Source organism: Columba livia, chromosome 11 (assembly GCF_036013475.1).
Source record: "Columba livia isolate bColLiv1 breed racing homer chromosome 11, bColLiv1.pat.W.v2, whole genome shotgun sequence".
Classification (NCBI taxonomy): domain Eukaryota; kingdom Metazoa; phylum Chordata; class Aves; order Columbiformes; family Columbidae; genus Columba; species Columba livia.
The window spans coordinates 144,443-164,046 of NC_088612.1; the positions used below are offsets into that span (position 1 = coordinate 144,443).

The 19,604-nt window shown below is 40.7% G+C and overlaps 1 protein-coding gene and 1 long non-coding RNA gene across 2 annotated transcripts; one reads left to right on the forward strand and one right to left on the reverse strand.

Moving 5' to 3' along the window:
• Positions 1–740: 740 nt before the first annotated feature.
• Positions 741–5,998, reverse strand: LOC135580543 (uncharacterized). The gene is made up of 2 exons (XR_010475308.1): positions 4,981–5,998; positions 741–1,099 (listed from the first exon to the last, which is right to left on the reverse strand). It is a non-coding gene; the product is annotated as an uncharacterized LOC135580543 (long non-coding RNA).
• Positions 5,999–6,008: 10 nt separating this feature from the next.
• PYGO1 (pygopus family PHD finger 1) lies at positions 6,009–18,842 on the forward strand. The gene is made up of 3 exons (XM_065076380.1): positions 6,009–6,203; positions 10,543–10,628; positions 12,346–18,842. Exons 1-3 carry the CDS (start codon positions 6,155–6,157, stop codon positions 13,465–13,467), a joined length of 1,257 nt encoding a protein of 418 aa, XP_064932452.1. The 5' UTR covers positions 6,009–6,154; the 3' UTR covers positions 13,468–18,842.
• Positions 18,843–19,604: the final 762 nt, after the last annotated feature.

Genomic DNA, 19,604 nt, shown 5'->3' on the forward strand with positions numbered 1-19,604 from the left:
GCACACAAACTTTATAACTTTGACTCAGCAAAGTCATTGACGGTGTCTGGATCCAAGAGCGGATTCATAACCCATTGTTGTAAAGATCAGCGTGGCCTCTGCAGAAAACTAGAAGGACTCTTGAGAGAACAGAGTAAGTCTAGGAATTAAATGCTTGCCTCTCTTTTCATCAAATCATGATAAACAGGAAAATATAAAGAATTAAAGATGGTAATCCAGAAATTGCATTTCTTTAATTTCCCCACAGAGTGTCCCCATTTCACTTTACATTGCTTGACAGGCAACCACTTTTTTGAGTAGGCAATCCATTTTGCAGAGTGGCCCACAAAGATTTGTTAAACATATAATTGTCCCTTTTAAAATGTATTATATTGATAAAGTTAGTGTGGCGAACTAAAAGGTCCCTTTTACTTTTCCTAGAGGAAAAAGGGAAAGAAATTTTATGTTCCTTGGTGACCTGAAGATCAGATGATTTTAATGCGTGTATATATACATACTGGATTTCTTGTCAAAACTTTTGTGCTTTGGTATATATAAATAAATACAATAATGAAACTCAAGTTCCTAGATAATCAATGTCTTTCTTCATGTTTTACATGCTTAGGTACTATAAGGTTTAAGATGCTATATTTTAAAACTGTTGGTCAATTGTAGGTTTCAGCTTTACAAGTCATAAGTGTTGTTGGCAAGAGCATGTGACTGCATAGATGTTGGAACGAATAAAGGACCCTGCACTCCGATTCAACGTGAATCACGCAAAGCCATTTATTACAGAAACAGGCCTCCTTATATATGCAACTACCCTCTGGTCACGCGTCCACACTCCGAACACACATTCACTGACAGTATCATCGATGCTCACGAGCTGTCCCCGCGCTGGAGTCTCACTGCTGGCAGGTCCGTTGATGCACATCATGTTGAGGCCTCGTTACTGCAGAACTGGCTCCCTCCCACAGCAGGTCCTGTTCTCAGCTTTCCGAGGTGGCCTTGAAATTCCTTTGGGCCTGGCCAGTTCAGTCACAAATCTCCATCTAATAGAAACCCATCCACACACAGAAGGTTTTTTTTCCTGAAGTATTTGAGCATGGCTGTATTTTAACTGTAAATTGAAAAGGCAAGTGTGCACTTAGAAAAAAACAAAAACCAAACAAACAAAAAAACAAAAACAAAAACAACAAAAAAAAACCAAAGAAAAGAAAAGAAAAGAAAAGAAAAGAAAAGAAAAGAAAAGAAAAGAAAAGAAAAGAAAAGAAAAGAAAAGAAAGAACCATCCTGCTGAGTTTCAGAACTAAGAGCTTGAACTTTAAAAATTTTGTTCCAGTATAGATACGACAATGGAGTTCCCTATGTGCACATTTCTGAGACATTTTTTGATTGGTCCACTAATAACTTGTCCCGCAAAGCTTAGAAAAATGGGTTTCATCAGCCAACTATTTGCTATGTGATTAGACAAAGGCATGATCATTATCAGGCTTTTTGCTTGATTTCAAGATATATCACGTATCTTATGGAAGAAAACTAATGCAATGGACTACAGGAAAAAAAAAAACATTCTTTAATGGACTAACTCATATAACAATCTGATCTGCATTTTTCCCTATGAACGGTTTTGTATTCATTCCAGATTAAAACTGAAACATGAACAGATAATTAGATTTTGTTTTGTACTTTATATTATGTGGATGAATGGTTAATGCAGAAGTTTAGACAGTCTTAATTTTTGCCAACTAAAAGCAGAAATGAAACAGATGTGGGCTCATCAGACCTGGTTTACATCACCTTAACAGATGTAGCATTCACCAGTAGGTAAGCAATTTGCAGTAAAATGGCTTCGACAACTTGTGCTCAAACTGTTTCAGTTACAGTCCCTGAGACTGGCAGAGAGATGCTCTACGTCTGACAGATCTGGAAGAGACCTGGTTAACACATTTTTCCAGAGCGATACCAGCTGCATAACCAGCTAGACTAAAAAGGCATAAACCCCACATCTCTGTGTAACTTACAAACATGCACGTCTTTAGTTTTATTACCCTGAAAAAGGGAGATGCAGAGGAGGAGAACAAATGAGTCTGGAGGAAGAAGTGTAACTAGCATAACAACAAAACCAGATGTTTAGTGTTGTCAGAGGCCTGACAGAAACTCCCTCCAACTTTGATAAATAGTTCTATTTATCATGGTAGTATTGTGAAACAGGCACAAGTATGTAGAACTAGCACGGAAATTTGCATAACATGAAAAGAGGCCTTTTAGAAAAATCAATCGTTGGTTTTTTTTTTTTCCCCTCATAGCAGGTGGGGGAATCAAATCTACTGACCGGAAGACTGTTATGAGCTAAGGCTAACACAACCCAGATTTCCTTAAATGTGTCCCTTTTCTCCAGCTCAACACCTTCTGTCCAGGTGGAAGGGAGACTGGCTGCTTGGCTTCTGTGTTCACAGCCTGAAAACCTGCGCAGATGCTTCCAGCTCTTGCTGTGCATGTGCAACACACTGACACGGCCCAGGCAGGCTGGACGTACCGCTCTTCCGTGAGAGTCTGCTGGGCTCCCAGCTCCATGTCCATTGCACAGGGGACCATTTCTGTCTCACTGTGCAGGAAATCTTCTGTGATGAATTGATAAATCACAATACCTTGATAGGTTAAAGCTGTGTGCGCTTTATCTTAGAACATATATGGCTTACATGAGAGGAGAACTTTTCTGATTTTCCCTGGTACTGGCGAAGTTATACAGTTCAGCCAGATTCCAGCTTTTTTCCTTCAGATGCCACGCTATCTTTTTTAATTTCCTAATTTTATTCCTCTGGGATGAAATCTTGGCCCCCACAAAATCAAACAGAACAAATCTTTCAGGTTTTCATTTTTTGAATTCCTTAAGCATCAGTAAATGTCCCTGAGGTGTTTGTATTTCTTTACCATGAACATATTTGCATATGTTTACATGTTGTCAAAATAGGCTTCTATGTTACTCTCAGCTTCCAAAATATGCGGTTGGTACATCTGACAAGATGCAGTAAAAACCCTTTAAACGTTAATGCTCCGTTGTGGATCCATGTCTCATTGATGTTTTTCTCCTAATAATGTAGTGCAGCGTTGAATGTCCAGACACTATAACAACGATTAGTATAAGAACTTTCTTTACCTACTGGCAGTTTGTAAAGAAAGGCTCTTATAGTAGCCTTATTTTTAACCTGAATTCAGAAGGAAAGGAACGTAGAAGTTGCAAAAACCAGCTCTTCTATACTTAAAAACATTTTTAGGCCTGATGTGTCACATGTGATTTAAGTTACTGTTATCCCAGGAAAGCCACCCTTTTCATCAGTCAGGGTCAGTTACAAAGTTTTAAACTGAAGGAGTATTTGTTCACAACCAGTACTCCCGCAAGGAGCTCCCATAAGAGCTTTCTGTGTGGTTGGTTATTGTTAAAAAGAAGGAAATTATTTCAGAATGACAGAATCATTATAGTTCAAAGGGACCTTGGGAGGTCTGGACTTTGAGTCCAACCTCCTGCACAAAGCAAGGTTAATGCTGAATGTGGTCCAGGCTATTCTGGGGGCTTGAAAACCTCACAGGATGGAGATTCCACAATCTGTTTAGTTCCTTGTCCTTACTTTGCAGCTTACTTAGCTGCAAAACAATTTCTCACCCCCTCATAAACAGCTGGAGCCTTATTTCAAATTATGACCACTGAGTCTCATTTTCCTGTTATGCAGGTCAGTAAAAAGCCCATCTCTCTTTTCTTGGTAACCTCCACTTAGGTGATGGAAGGTTACTACTAGATACCCTTAAGCTTCCTTAACTACTGCCAACTTTTGAGAAGATGCAATGTTGGAGTAATTTTATGGACAACCAAAAGCAGTGAAGCTATCAGGTAGTGAATGGTGCGTGATAGTAAGAACTTACACAGACATTTTGGGAATATTTGAGATGCCGGTGCAGGCACCTGAGCAAGTGAATTAGTTCCCTGCAGACACTGCATCAGCACTTTCCAGTGTAAGTTTAGAAGTGTAAAGTCAGTCCAACAGGATTCTCATAGGCCACTCACTAAAGACCTGAGTACAACTTAAAGCTGAATTTGGATGAAGTTGGGTTAAATCTGGATGGGTTAAATCTGAATTCCCTGCTTACATTTCTGCTGCAGATGATCTCCCCTTAGGAACCTTTATAGACTCAGTGACATGAATCTGTTCATCCATAATTACAGTCTACAACGCTATTACAAGGTAGCCTTGCACAAAAGTTCCTGCGGTCCTGGGAGAATCAAATAGGCCTACAGCGAGCACCACCACAGAAAATGCCAATCTCTTCACAGGTAAGACACGTCTTCCTCCAAATATAGACGAGCTCAGACTCACCTTGCTAATAATAGGCTATACTTCTCTTCAGCAAAATTACACAAAATTAACCAGCAGATCCCATGAGAATATTTGCAATATGGAATACTTGGAGGCACATGCACTCAGGGATTGTTGCAAAGAAAGACACTGCGGACAAGTAAAAACGATGTCTAGGAAAGGACAGCAATGAACATAAAAAAATTGAATTACTTTAGTAATTACTTTAGTATTACTAATTACTAATTACTTTAGTAATTACTTTAGTATTACTATAGTAATACCAATCCCTTAATCTTTACGCAAACAGCACTTTATTTTCTCCTCAGAAAAAGTTTTCCAAATACTGGAAAAGTACCAACTATTCATCTAACAAGAACGTATGTAGAGAAACAGCACCGCTAGGTATTGAGAAATGTGGTATATAAGCAAACCCCACACTGTACAGCTAGATGTTTTTATTGCAGTTCGCAGAGGATAAATCCATATTCAAAAGATAATTATTTTTAATACAGTTGATTAACAGCTTTGACCAAGGATGACGAATCCATTTTTAAGAAGACTGAAATGCAGCCACTTCAGAAGACGGTAAATTGTGGCAGAATGTGTTTCCACAAAAGTACAGCGACACCAGTAGTGATTTACTTACCATGTATTTTTCAAAGGTTCAGAGGAGTTAACCGACACTGCGAGGGCCACCAGTTGGGCCCGGGGGGCTGGGTCTCCTCTGCCCCCCCCTCGGGCCAGAGGCCAGACTGGAGAGTCATGCCTGTCTGGAAGGAGCCCCTCCTTGAAGAAGGTCTTCCAGCCACCGTGGACCGACCTGCTCGGCAGCCGCCGGAGCACCGCGCTTCAGCACTTCACACAAACGCCTGCGTGGACCGGGAGGAACCGGCGCTGCAGCCTGGAGGCGAGAAGAACCTGTTACACACGTGTCCCGTGACAGGTGAGCGGTGAAGTCGCTAGAAGCCCGGGGAGCCCCGCCGAGACCTGAGCAGTGCTTGCCCGTTCAGCGCCCGGCGGCGGCAACTGTGGCCCGGCGCTCGCTCCCGCCTTTCCCACCACTCGTGCCCCGGTCCCCGCCCTCACGCGCACTAACGGTCCTCGCGGTCGCGCGCCTGGAGCCGGCCTCGCCGCCCCGTGCCCGCCCCAGGGCCGGCGCCTCGCTTCGCGCATCCCGGTGGCCGCAGGCCCGCGGCGGCCGAGCCCGCCCCAGCGCGGCGTCTTTGTTTCGAGCGGCGGCGCGGGCCGGCGGGCGCGGCCGGGGCTGACAGACTCGCGGGAAGGGCCGCGGCCCGCCGCCCTCGTGGCGGGAGCGCGGGGAGTCCCGCGACGCGCTCCGCAGCCACGGGATTTGCAGCCTCTGCCCCTGGGGGCCCGGGAGCCGGCTGGCAACGGCAACCGGGTCACGACGCGGTGAGCGGCGCTGGTGACCGGCGGGGGCGCTGTGCGGGGCCGCGGGGCCTGGCAGCCCCGGCGGCGGGCGCCGAGCGAGGCGGGCGCCCGCAGCCCCTGGGCGCCCTGCCCGGCGCAGCTTGGCGCTCCGCCGGCCCCCGCGCAGCTCCCGGGCGGCGGCGCTCCGCTCGCCGGGGCCGCCTCCCCCAGCCCCCGCTGCAGGCCGCCGTGGAGCCCTCCCGCGCCCAAACTTTGCAAAGTCTGGCAGCTCCGCTGCTGGGGCTGCGGCGGCTACGGCAGCAGCGGGCGGGGGCGGGGCGGAGGAGGCGGGGGCGGAGGGGGCGGGGTGCGGGCCGGCGGCGGTGGCGGTGGCAGCATCAAAGAGCTCCGATTCCTAGAGCCCTGGGAGCCATGCGCTGCTGTCTGTAATGTCAGCGGAACAGGAGAAGGACCCCATCGCGCTGAAGAGATCTCGAGGTATGGGGGACTTAGCCGGGCCGGGGGGTGGCCGGTGCTAGGCCCTAACCCCCTTGGGGAGCGCTGGCCGTGCCTCGGGATGCGTGCTCCGGCCGGACCCGACCCGCTCGCCGCTGCCCGCCGGGCTCCCGCCGGCCGCCCGCGGTCCCTCCCTGCGGCTGGCGGTGGGGCCGGGCGGGCGGGAGCCGCGCTAACTTTGCACGGTGGGGCGCGGGCGGGCCCCGCGGGCTCCCGCAGCCTCCGGGCCTTGAAATGCAAAACACGGGGCTCGCTCTGCCCGCGGATGTGTCCCGCGAGGGGAGGCGGGCCGGTGGGTGCGTGGTTGTGTCTCTTGTGTTTTTCTGGGTGTGCTGCCCATTAGTATGCGGCGTGCATAGTGTTGGTGCAAGGGAATACGTCGGCAGTGCCACATGTCCGAGTTAGTGTTGATGCAGAGCCCATAAATTACACTTGAGTGTGCGCTCTTCCACCCCTGTTCTTGTGCTCGATTTTAGTTGGGATTTTGTTTTTCTCTTTTCGGGAAATGAAAAATTTATCGAAATATTATTCTTTGTTAATAGCACCGTTGTATGGCTCTAGTCAGGTTTGAAGTATGTCTTTCTTTGAAATGTGTAAGGAGAAGGGTAGAAATATGGTATCTCTTCTGACTTTGCCAGTGCAACTGACTTTAATAGCAGTAGCACATCAGTGTACATAGCAGTAGTTGTGTCATCACGGTCCTTAAAACCAGAAATGCATGTTTGAATTAAATTATGAAAGACAGCAGGGTGACTGAGTTGGGTGAAAATCATGGCAAAATGATAAGATCTGCGATTTATTGCTTCTCTTTTCCTCGCCTCCTGTTTTGCCCCTGGAACTCTATTGTTCTTGATGTTTTAAGCTCTTTTTTATGGTCGGTAAGCAGGGAAAGGTGTGGATTCTGCTATGCATATTGTCGTTGATTTACAATTTGCTTTTCCAAAACTGTTCTAGTAACAGTGGGGTTGCAACCTTGAGAATGAAAGAATGAAAATATGCAGCAGTGTTACAAAGGAGGCTGGGATTCATTAGACTCCTTCACTCTCACGCTCTGATGCTGCAAATATTTAAGCACATAGTTTCACATGCCTGAGTTACACACCAACTTCCATGCACTTACAGCTTAATATTAAAGCTGTATTAGGGCCACAGAATAGGCTCAACCAAATCTGGTTGAAATTAGACTATTTTTTTGTTTTCTGTGTATAATGAAAAGTTTATTCGGCCACTTACGTTGCCCCGGAAAATGTTCTTACTGAGATAAAGTACTGTTTAAAAAGTCTCTGGCATCCATCCTGTAAAAACCTAGACAGATTGGTCAGTGAGTATGAAAATACTCCATAGTGTACCTGCAGTATGTTAAATATGGCATAAATTACATGCAAAGTCATCATCTCTTAATATATAAATAACTACAAGTTGCAGTTCTCCTGACTAATACTGTAAATGTCTATCTTATGTATGTATGCAGTAAAAAAGAATATGGGACTTATCTCTTCTCCTTTTCCCAAATGTAATTGGCTGAAATACATTTTACCTATTATTGAATAACGAAATAGTTTCAGATATGTATTTATATCTCTAGATGCATTATATATGTGATGTCCTAGTCAAAACGATTGTATTTTTTCCTGGAAAATTAGTCTCGGAAAATGAAATAATTTTTCGCACCCTTAGTGCAAAGTTCCAAAATGCTTGGTACACCTTTTAATGAAAGTCTGTGTGGTAGGTACCAAAAGCGACTTTCTGAAAAGTTTATTTTGGCTGCATGAAAATGACCTGTATTCACTCTTTTTTTGGATGTGTGCTAGGACTAACATTCTGTTTCCTTTCATGTATAAATTAAATCATTATAAAATCCACAGGGAAAATATGAATTCGTAGGGCTAAATTAAATCATTGGCCTCATACAGCAAGAACTGAAAATACAAAAGCTTTGTACCTTTCTGGACGTAGGACTCGGTTCTGCAAACCTGGGTATATGAATGGCTTCAAACATGTAATTCATGTAGAAATTGGTGGAACTTATCACTGGAACTCTAGTCTTCATACGCTTATGTTTTTAAAGAATGATGGAGAGGGAATTTATATATAATTTTATAAAGTTTTAACTTATGCTACTGTAAAACAGTACTTGCCTATGATCCTCAGTAGTCTGCTTGGTCACAGATTTACTGATATCTGTGTTGCTAGTTGTTGAATTTATTGAAATAAATCTGGATATTTGTAGTATTTTGCTATAAGTGGTTAACATAATTTATGTATTAAGAGTACAGAGTCATGAACAGCAGTGTATTTTATGCAGTTGTGAGGAATGATCTTCACTGCACAGCTTGCCACGTAATTTATGATAAACTTGTTGGAATGCTGGAGAAGAAGCTGATGTGAAGTGCAGGGACAGTTTGGGGCAAATAGTTTATCAAGAAGATGATTGATAGAGTTGGAATATAAGGGAGATTTTTCATCATTCTTTATGTAAAACTTAATGGTGTAATTATTTAGTATCTACAGCTGATGCAGTGGCAGTGCTTCATAGCACACTAAATATATGCAGGTTAAAATTCCAAATCACAGCGAACGGGACTCCTCAAGGACTTCCCCCCTCCCCTTTTTTTTTTTTAGGCTATGCTCGAGTACGAGTCTGTTTTGAGAACATGGTTGTGTCTTCAAAACTCAAAATTTGATAGGTGTTGATTTGGGATGTTCACATATCTTCCTTATGTATAATGAAAAATGAAATTAAATTTCAACAATGATAGCCAAAAGTAATTCATTAAAGCAGAATTAGAACTGGATTCTTGCTTGAGGTAAGACTCAAAACAAGGAGCTGGGGGGGGGGGAAGGAAGTGCCAGGAGTGAAAATTTGTCAGGCTTCTTTTTGTCAGAAGCATTAGAAATAACTGCTGGTTATTTCAGTCGGTATACAGTAGGTCTGCTTCTTCCCTGTGAGAGGAGATTTTATGTTGCTTTGCTGAATAGACCTAAAGCTGGTTTAGCTGTCTGCTGGGAACGCTTGTCTAACATAGAGCAGTGTAATACCACACATTATGTTTCTTTGCATAATCCTGTTGATAATTCAGAGTTATCTTCAGGTTGCCCTTGGTAATAAAGATAAGCCTGTGTGTTTAGCTGAATACTTGCATCTTGATAAAGTTTGACTCATATTCTGAATATTAGTTTTAAACAAATAATATTAAAATTTTTAGATTGTATTGCCAACTTCTTACTGTTCTATACTGTCACTATGTAGATTTATTTTTTTTAAGGGGCAAATAAGCTGTTATCTTAATGGGCCTGGGAAAAAATGAATTAACATACAGTTTATTAATGTAATGATGTCAGTATCTTAACATGTATTGCTCTCAAAAGTGACTTTCATACTTGGGCTCAGAGTTTTCTTTGCACTCCCATGTGACGGCAAGTCCACTTGAGCCCCATGGAGGCAGACCAACTGGGATAATAAGGAATATACTAGAACTTCTGTGGTGGTTTGTTTGTTTGTTTTTCTATGGTCTAACTAGAGTTTTAAAAAGAAAAGCCATGATTTATACCGTTTTGAGAGCTTGTCCCACTGTTACGAAAGGTCACAACGAATCCCAGGTGAAGTACAGATATCTCTTTCTATTGCTCAGAGTCAAGTCTGATGAACATTCTTTAGTTCTTTCTGTGTCAGAGCAGCCGTGCACAATTATTCTGTGAAGTTTCTGCTAAGTAGGGCAGGTTCACTTAAAACTCCTCTAATTTTTGCTGGATATCTTTTTGTTTGATCAAGTCTTGGATTTAGTGAAATTTAGGTCTGATAAATTGGAGATCTTTCTAAACAACATGTCACGTTTTCAGCGGTTTTCATTCATGGATGCACTAGTGTTTGCTTTTTCCTTTGTGGTGTTTTGTAACATACTGTTTGATATTGGTACAGTGAGTTTGGTAAATGCTGAGTCTGTGTAAGTTAAATAGCATGTGAATCTTAGGCATGATTTTAAGCAGTTCTTTTTAAAGTTTTATGCATCATGCAAGCAAGAAATACTTGTAATTGGTGGAGGTGTTAAGAAACGAGGGATGGATATGGAGATGTTTATTCCAACTGTAATGAGCATGAATTGGATGTTAAAGTGGTAATAGAGCAAGACAGCTCTTTATGAGGGATGCTAACTTTTACCTCCAGATGTTTGCTCCTTAATGACTTGCAATGTAAGGCACCAGAGGTTAATGCAAGTTCAGTATTTGTAACAGATGCCTATTGCTATGACAGACAGAGGCAAACTTAAAATATGTTCTATAAGAAAACTAATGCAGTATTACACTGATTGAAATTTTGTAGGTGGTGACAGTGGATTGGATGGGTTAGGAGGACCAGGAGTTCAGCTTGGAAGCCCTGATAAGAAAAAGCGCAAAGCAAATACACAGGTAAATACCCTTTGGTTCTTTTGATTTCTTAATAAATAGTGCACTCAGTATGACTATCTCTTGTCGTTCAGAATATGTCTGTTCTCACAAATAGCAATTGCATACAAAATATTTCACTTGTACTGTGAATTTAAAATCTTCATAATAGTAGTTATTGTCACTGAAATTATTTTAATCTCTGTAGGTTGCCAAAGACCTATAAAGAGAAGTGCACAGTGAGACTGCAACAACTTGTACTTTACCATATGGATTTGATTCCAAGACAGACTTTATTTTAATGACTTTGTAGCCATTGGTAGGAATATGCACAGCATGAGTAGTTGCCATGAGACTACTTGTCTTCTTACTTTTATTCCTGTATGTGTAGGTTTGTGGGCTAATGGATCAGTACAGTTTGTTAATGCTTGGCACATTCCCCAAGGGATTTTTCAAGCAAAAGCTCTGAGGCAGGTTCAGCTCCTTTCCAGTGAATCTCTGCAATTTGGCATTTCTTTACAGTTTCTGTTTCCAGAAAAGGAAGCCTGAATACAAAACATCTAAAGCAATTAGCTGTCTGTAGTGCAGAATTGTCCTTTGTGTGTTCACTCAGCTTTGAGAGAGAGTATCTGTTAATTCGGTACTGCCCAGTGAGAGTGGCTTTATTTATGTGGGTCAAACAGATTCTGTTAAGATGTGGATCTGCTTTCTTAATTTTTGTTTCATTTTCAAGTAGTCATGGTGAAACCTACTATGAGAAGTTGATTTAAGGGTTTCAGATCTCTTTCTCGATGAAGCGTGTTCTGAAATGGTGTGAACCGTAGAGGGCACACAGATCAGTTTCCTCTCTTTCCTTACCAAGTTCAAAACTTGCACCACAGCAGAAGCTTTATTTTTTTTATTTTTTTTTTTGAGGGATGGGAGGGAAATGTTCAGTCTTAGTTTTTTAGTATTTAGGAGGAAATGCTTTCTGCGAGCACAGTTAGTGTGAGGGTAAACCAGCTAGGTGTTCCCCGCAGGCTAGTCTAGAATGAAATTCAATTGTATAGCCACTCTGATGACATTTAAACAGCCTCTGGGCTCCATTAAACACTTGATTATGCTCTGTAACCAGAAATCCTTGTATTTTGTACATACCGACTACGCTTTGCAGACTGTCCACAGTCACTGAATGCTCATAAGGGACACTTCTGTTTGGTGCACGGAATATAGCAAATTCTTAGATGCAGACTCCTAGATACCTTTTTTTTTTTTTTTAAGAGTTGTAGTAACATTACGTTTGTATATCCTGATAGAAATGGGGTATCTTGAGATGTATATTCTGTAAAATGAACCCAAAATGAAATTAAGGAAATGCTTCAAATCTGCTCTTCAACATTTGGAAATATCTTTTGCATGTGTTGAAGTGACATATTGCTTTCTGTACTCTTGCTTTTCTTATGTGAAATGTTAAGACAGAAGTCACATAGCAAGTAGTATTTTCAGGTACATGGTTGTGCAACTGCACAATTTTTAAAACACTGAGATTACTATAAATCACCGTATTATCTGGAGGCCAAACTCCTCTCTTGCCTCTGTGCTGAAATTTCAGACAGCCTGGCAGGGTACAGTGGGTGAGCCTTACACAGCAGCTGAACAGTTCTTGTAGCAGCAGAGCTGCTAATCCAGGACCGTTGAGGTTGGTCTGTCTTGCAGGGAAATACTAAAACTAATTTAAATGTTGTATTTAAAATATTTTTAGGGATCATCATTTCCTCCTCCATCCGAATATGCTCCACCACCGAATCCAAGCTCTGACCACCTTGTAGCTGCAAATCCATTTGATGACAACTATAATACTGTGTCTTATAAACCACTTCCTTCAGGAAATCCATATTTTAGTAATCCTGGTTATCCTGGCTTTGGAGGCTATAGCACTTTCAGAATGCCACCCCACATGCTGCCCAGAGTGTCCTCACCATATGGTGGTTCTTACTCCCTCAGAAACCAACCGCATCCCCTTCCTCAAAATCCTGTGGGAATGGGTTTTAGTCGACCCCACTCTTTCAGCTTCGGTCCACATGATAACCCAGGTTTTGGGAATCAGCCACCTTATAGTAGTGGTCAGATAAATCAAAATGTCAGTATGCCTGGTCAGCATTTCAGACCAAATCCTGGTGAGAACTTTGTCCATTCTGGTCAGATGCCTCACCCTGATGTGCCGTCTAACTTTGGCCCTGGAAACAATCCAAATTTTCCAAATTCTCAGCTAGAGTCAAACCATTCTTTTGCTCCTCCACCAAACACTTACAATCAGACAAAACCGTCAGCACAAAAGCAAGACTTTAGTCAAGGTGCAAGCAAAGCATCCAACCAGAACACTGTTGCTCATCAGCATCATCACAGGACAGAGGACATTGTGAGTCAAGGGAACAGTGACCTCAAAAATGTCACTCGAAACAATGTGGTAAATCAGGATAATAGCCATTCTAACAGTGCCGATAACACTAATGCTGGTCATTCAAATGGGACTCAGAGTAAGTCCCGCCAGCCTCGAGGTACTGCTGAAGGATGCAACTCTGAAAAGAGCAGCAAAACACCCTTTCATCCCAGTCGTCATGGTCACTCGTCCTCTGAACCTGTCTATCCATGTGGAATTTGTACACATGAAGTTAATGATGACCAGGATGCCATCCTGTGTGAAGCCTCTTGTCAAAAATGGTTTCATCGGATCTGTACAGGCATGACTGAGTCAGCTTATGGCCTTCTTACAGCAGAAGCATCAGCAGTATGGGGCTGTGATACTTGCATGGCTGACAAAGATGTCCAGTTAATGCGCACAAGAGAGACTGCAGGGCCACCTGCATTGAATACAGATGGCTAACAACGGGAATTGGTGGTAGCGATTGAAATACTTGCTATGAAGACTTGGTTACAAATTGGGTACTTCACTTTCTGCAGACAATCAATTGTGTTTGATTGCTGTAATCTCTTTTTCCCTAATCTGTTTTTGTTCATAAACTGCCAACCTAGCTTTTGTACTCATAGTTTTATGTGTGGACATGTTTTACAGGATGGAATATTTTTTTTTGTTTCTCACTAAACTGTAAAACGTAACTGACAACTTATCAGAAGTAGGATGTACATTGGTAATTTTATCAAAGGCAAAAATGTGCCTGTATGAATAGCCTGTAGTTTGCTAGTGTTAATATGTTTGCTAACACTAGCATTTAGTTCTTGGCTTTAATGGTACTATATTTGCAAATACTCATTACGTTTTATTTTTTTGGGTCAATGTCCATTACTGATATTCTTGCTATCCTTTTTTTTTTAATTTAGTAGGGATGACATGGAGGAATGTGCAGTACTAATAGTTTTATTTTAGTGTAAATCATATGTGCTTTTTCCTATTTTTGAAGTAAAGCATTAACACACTATTCAAAAATTGATGACTTCATGCTTAGTAACTCACAGTGAAACCTGCCAGCTTTTACGCATTTGTGTTTCCTTGAAAAGGCAATGATCTCTTTCGACTTTTCAGCAAATACTTGCTGAAGACTCTTGCTAGGTCTTGCAATATTTGGAAATAGTTCCAAATATGTTTACATTGGAAAAAGAACACATCAAGTTTATGAAGTCCAGGGCTTTAAATCTAGAGAGTACCAAAGCACATACATCAGGATACAGTCTCTGCATCTGTAACGGTTGTGCAATCATGCCCCTCTCTCATCCTTTCTCATTGATGGTTCTAGTCTCCCACCTCAGTGCTGCCGGAGAGTCATGAATGAACTAGTGCAGGGAAAGTCCTGCCCATCTTCTAGGGCTTTCAGCTGGAGCCTGCTCTGTCATCCTGAGCTCGCACAGTCCTCTTGGCATGAAGGAGCGCGCAAGGCAGCGCGATGTGCTCAGCACAGGCTCTGAATTGCAAGATAATTTGGCCAGCAGAGTGTTAAAACTGAATTCCTACAACTGCCTCAGCAAGTCTTGCAGCGAGGGGGTGGAAAATCTAGGGTGAAGAACACACATCAGGTGTGTTTAGCTCATATTGGGAGCAAGGAATCAGAAGTTTAGCTTCTTTGCGAAATGATATCCTACTGACAAGTATGAATAGCATTAGAGCTTCGTGTGCTAAGCATTCTATTTTAATATGGGTAATTTGATCTTATTCTTGATCTCAAATATGCACCCCCCCCTTTTTTTTAATGTGGGGAAACATCTAGTCTTGAAGACTTCAGCCTTCGCAGGGTGATAAAGTTGCATATGCAACTGAGTGTTTCTGTAGAAAGAAGTGCTGTTTTAACTTAATAAAAACGGTAGCACTGTAATAACAGACTCTGCTTGTAATACCACTGTGCTGGAAACTTCTAGACTGTCAGCAGTTAAATCATATGTCAAGCATTACAGGTTCTAGTCATGTTCCTTAATGTGATAAATTGTTCAGATCTATGGTGAAGAGTGATGTAGGAACCTATATAGAATAGAGTCATCTATATAGAGAGGTATTTTTTATGGTAAGCTATGCTCATGAGTGAAAAGGCCTGTTTGCTAGTTCACCATTGTGTTTTATTTTAAACAGGCTCTACTGTGGTCTGTAAGATACTGTGCAGATCTACATAACTGTCCCATACTCTCTTACTGGAGAAGTGCAGTATTGCCTTCCTTTTTTGTCTATCTTTAGATAGATTTGTTCCTCTGGGAATCAGTTCAATCTCTGCAACAATTTGCACTGTAAAGGTAGTGGAGCTGGTTCAGGCATACAGCAATGTAAATTAAATACAAAATTTTGCTCCGTGAAAATTCAACAAAACCTGTGATTATGATACTGGTATCCAAGTGTGCTGTTGACAATACCTTTCCCATTCCCAAACGCCATTCCTGTTGTGAGATTATGTTCGGGGCAGCTGTTCTTTAAAGTCCAATTAATATTCTATCATTTTGGAGCAGACATTCTATATTAGCTAGCAAGATACTAGAATTTAAATATAGTGATTTTGCAAACTTAAAATCAACTGGAATATTATTTCATAAGGCCTTACATTGTATGTTTACAAAAGGTACTCTTAACAATTTACTTCAGTTTTTCTAAACTAGTACTATATTGGGTTTGTAACCCAGTACATTTTCTGTGTTGTTTAACCTACAAATTCAAGACATTAGCAAATGCCAATTATATCAAATAAAACCAAAAGAACAACAAAACCAAACTTGTTATCACACTGATCATAGAGATATGACTGATGAGGATCTCCAGAAGTCATCCAGTCAGCGTGCTTGCCCTACTGGTGCACTCTTGGCATACCTGGAATCTTTATCTCGAGAGAGGGTTATACTTTGTTTTTCTCTGCATGTATTGACTAGTAGTACTTCAAGTATGCACAGGAAAAACAACCACCATGTTTTGTTAGTAAGGAACTAGGAAAATGTCAGCTGGTTAGAATTAGAAATTAGTTATAGACGGGTGGGCGGGACGGAGGGCTGTTTAGCATAGGTGAGGGGTTTTGTAATACTCTACAGGCAACAATTTGTATTGAACTATCGTGTGCTTCTTTCATTACTAGTGATTTAGACTGTACTGGTGCTGCACACCAAAAATATTGCAAAGATTTTGTAAATCTTACAGACCTTAACATTTTTGTGGGAAGTGCCTGTGTCCTTTTTAAGTAGCTCCTTGTTATGGCCAGAAATGCAGCCTATATTGCCTAAAATGTCCTTTTTTTTTTTTTTTTAAATTTATTTCCCCTAGGCTAAAATAAATAGGTATCATCTGGATTGAACTGTCCTTAATACTTAGTTTTGTGTTTGTTTGTTTATTTGTTCCAGAGACAAGTTTTAAATGAGAAAATACGTAATTTTCTCGTTAAGATACTTGTTTTATTGGTGTTAGGGTAGGTGACAGTGCTGCATACAGGCTAGCCGCTAGAGGGTAGCTATCAAAAACCCTGTTTCTGGTTGTTTTAGTGATCCCTTCTACAACTTGAGACAAGCAGGTTAACTGCTTCAGTCTCCTCTGTCAGAAGATCAGGCTAATGCTTCCCAGGGTGTTTAGAGGCCTATTTATTATTTGAGATCTTCAGATGAAAGAGACGAGAGAAAAGTAATTAAGTTTGCTTGATTTAAAACAAAAATGTAATTTTGGGGCTGCTCAAAGAAAAATGTTCTTTGTGACCTCTGAAGTTTTTCATCGGAGAACCAGTCTTGTAATCGCATTTTGCAGGCTTCACTTGAAGCAAGTGAGAATTGACAAAGTCAGTGGAACTGCACGCACACAGTCAATAACATTGCAAAGTCTGTGCAGTTCGGGACATATGATATTTGCAAGTGAAATGGTTTTTATGGTTTGAGTTCTTTACAAAATCAGTGGTGTTCATATACATGTAGCACCTCTTTAACATTTGTCTTTATTCCAACTTAATAGAATAATACATCCGCATTAAATATATCTCCTTCATTTTATAAATAAACATTGCCTGGCAGTAGAAGTATTGGTGTAACATTTTTTAAAAAGGAAGTGAGGCTTCTCATCATGTTGTATGTGACTTAAATGACTGTTTCATATTAAAACTAATCTTTCCTTATGTACTGCTTAAATATACCTGTTTTGGCATATCAGTTCAGTACTTTTTATACAATCTTGAATGTGTTCCACATTGGTGACATGTATTTTTGCAACAACTTTTTTGTTTTGACTTTAAATTAGAGCATGTCTGAAGTAATACATGCAGTAGTGCTGTGGTGTGTGGCAAAGTTAATGTATGTAATTCAAATTGGAAGAAAGTTTCCAGACTTTGTCCAACATTAGCCTTGTGGCCAGGGATTAAATTACTATGTAATACCAATTATTTCATATCATGATGTGGTTTAAGCTACTCTATGAAGTATGTGAAATACTATTGTTTAGGGATTGGTAGCTGGCGTGGTGTCTTGCATAGAAGGAGGTATGATAGATGGTAGCAATTCATGGCAATTAAAACTGACTACCTTTCTGAACACTCATCACTTATGTGCATTCTAATCTTGTTGCTGTAACTGTTAGTATGAATTTCTTAATATTATCCACTGACAAATAGTTGAACATTTGGTAATAAGCTCAAGTGTTTGAAAATTCTATTCTAATGCTCTTTACTTGGTTTATAAAACATGTATTTTTTTTTAATCTATTGGATGTGATTAGATACATGCAGGAGTACGTAGAACTGCATTCTAAAATTACTCTGCAATTACCGAGTTTTGTCTGAAGCTTTCTATATTAGAATAGACTGTTCCTTAAAACTGGAAAATTAAGTGTATTTAGCAGAACTCTTAAGGCAATATAACTATCTTACACTACAATTTGAGTTATGCACATTCACTTCTCTGTATGGAACTCCTCTGATTTCTTGTTGGCTTATGCTTGATATGGGAATACAGGGTCCTTTTAGTGCCCTAGTGTTGTGTGTCATCAGTCCTGAGGTAATGAGCTTTGAATGATGTTCAGCCCCTTAGAGGTGCTGCCTGTAGCTTTGAGTATTCAGTGTCGCCCTTAGTTTCCTGGTTCAGAAATGGCTTATCCCAACACCATAGGGAAAACCTATTTTAGTATTGTTTGCCATATGTGATTGATTTTCTTTTTCATGTTCAAACAGTCTGTCTGTCTCAAAATATTTTTTTGATCCAACTCAACCTTTTTACTCTGAGGTTTGTGCACTGTGACTTAGGAATTGCTGTATTGGATCCCGTTTCCGATCGGAATAACGAAAGATGTGTCTATTCCTAGACACTCGTCTCATCAGCTAAAGGATGGTCTAAATCTGAAGTTCACATAATTTAATTTTAAATAATTGTTTTTGTCTCCTTTCTTGATAGCTTTTTCTGAAATGTGAAATAATATGGTGTTATTGAGGAATTTTTGCTTGAAAGACAATCTCTCCACCAAGCTTTTGCATGTGGCCTCTAGAGCAGACACTCTTCTTTAGGGGCTTCTGACTTGGAATTTTTTTTGTCTGCATTCTCTTTTCAGTGTTAAAGACAAGTTGAATAAGGCAAGTTACCAATCTACTGCCATCCAAACAATGCAAAATACAAGCTGATTAAGATTGTTGACTTTTTTTTTTTTGTTAATAATGTGATATTTTTACCTTGAGAAGAACATATATTAGAATCTGATTCAAGTGTTCTTGGAAAATGTATATGGTATATTTTGTCCAGCACTGTATGTAACTTCATTGCTTTCTGTTGTCTGGTTTCAGTTTCTTTTAAAATAAAGATAATTTTTGCGGGGAAGTTGCCTGTTGATTTTTATGAAGATGACATAATGTCTAGATTAACTCTTCTGTTGTTTTGCCCGTGAGAATGCATTTGGATCAGGTGTAATCCTGCAAGAAACAGTATGAGGTCATATTGATCAGAAAATACAGCTCCTGTCTCTCTTGGGAGAGGTCTGCTGCTCTGTAAAGGCATTAATCTGAAGTCACTTCAAAGCAGATTAGAAGGGGTCTCGCACCATAAACCAGATTTCTTTCTTACAGAATGGGAGGGAAAGTGTAGGCACCATTTGGCTGAATAGATTTTTTTTAGAGATTTCTGTACTTGAGATTATGCAAAGAATTATTTATTCTAAATCATGAAATTATTACTAAGCTATTCCTGTTTGTTGAACTGCCAGAACTAACACGTACCAAATCAGTGCCTTGCCAACAATTTTTAAAAGCAACCGGTATTGTTGGTCCCAATTCACACATGCAAAACAGTTCATTGAAATAAACAGCATCTCATAAAATGTTTCTGCTCTTCTTAAAAAATATGGAGGGATGGGAGTAATGAGAGAGAAGGGATGGGAGGAAAAAAGGCTATTCATTAAACTAAAGAAAATGTAAACTATTTAAAGGATTATTTTTCTTCAATATATTAAAACTTCTGAAGCCACTAGAAGTGGAGTAACCCCTGGGAGAGCTGTATGTATGTATTGGCAACTGGAAGGTTCAGACTATTAGTAATATTATTAAGATATGACAGGAATATGAAGCACATATATATAAATCACAT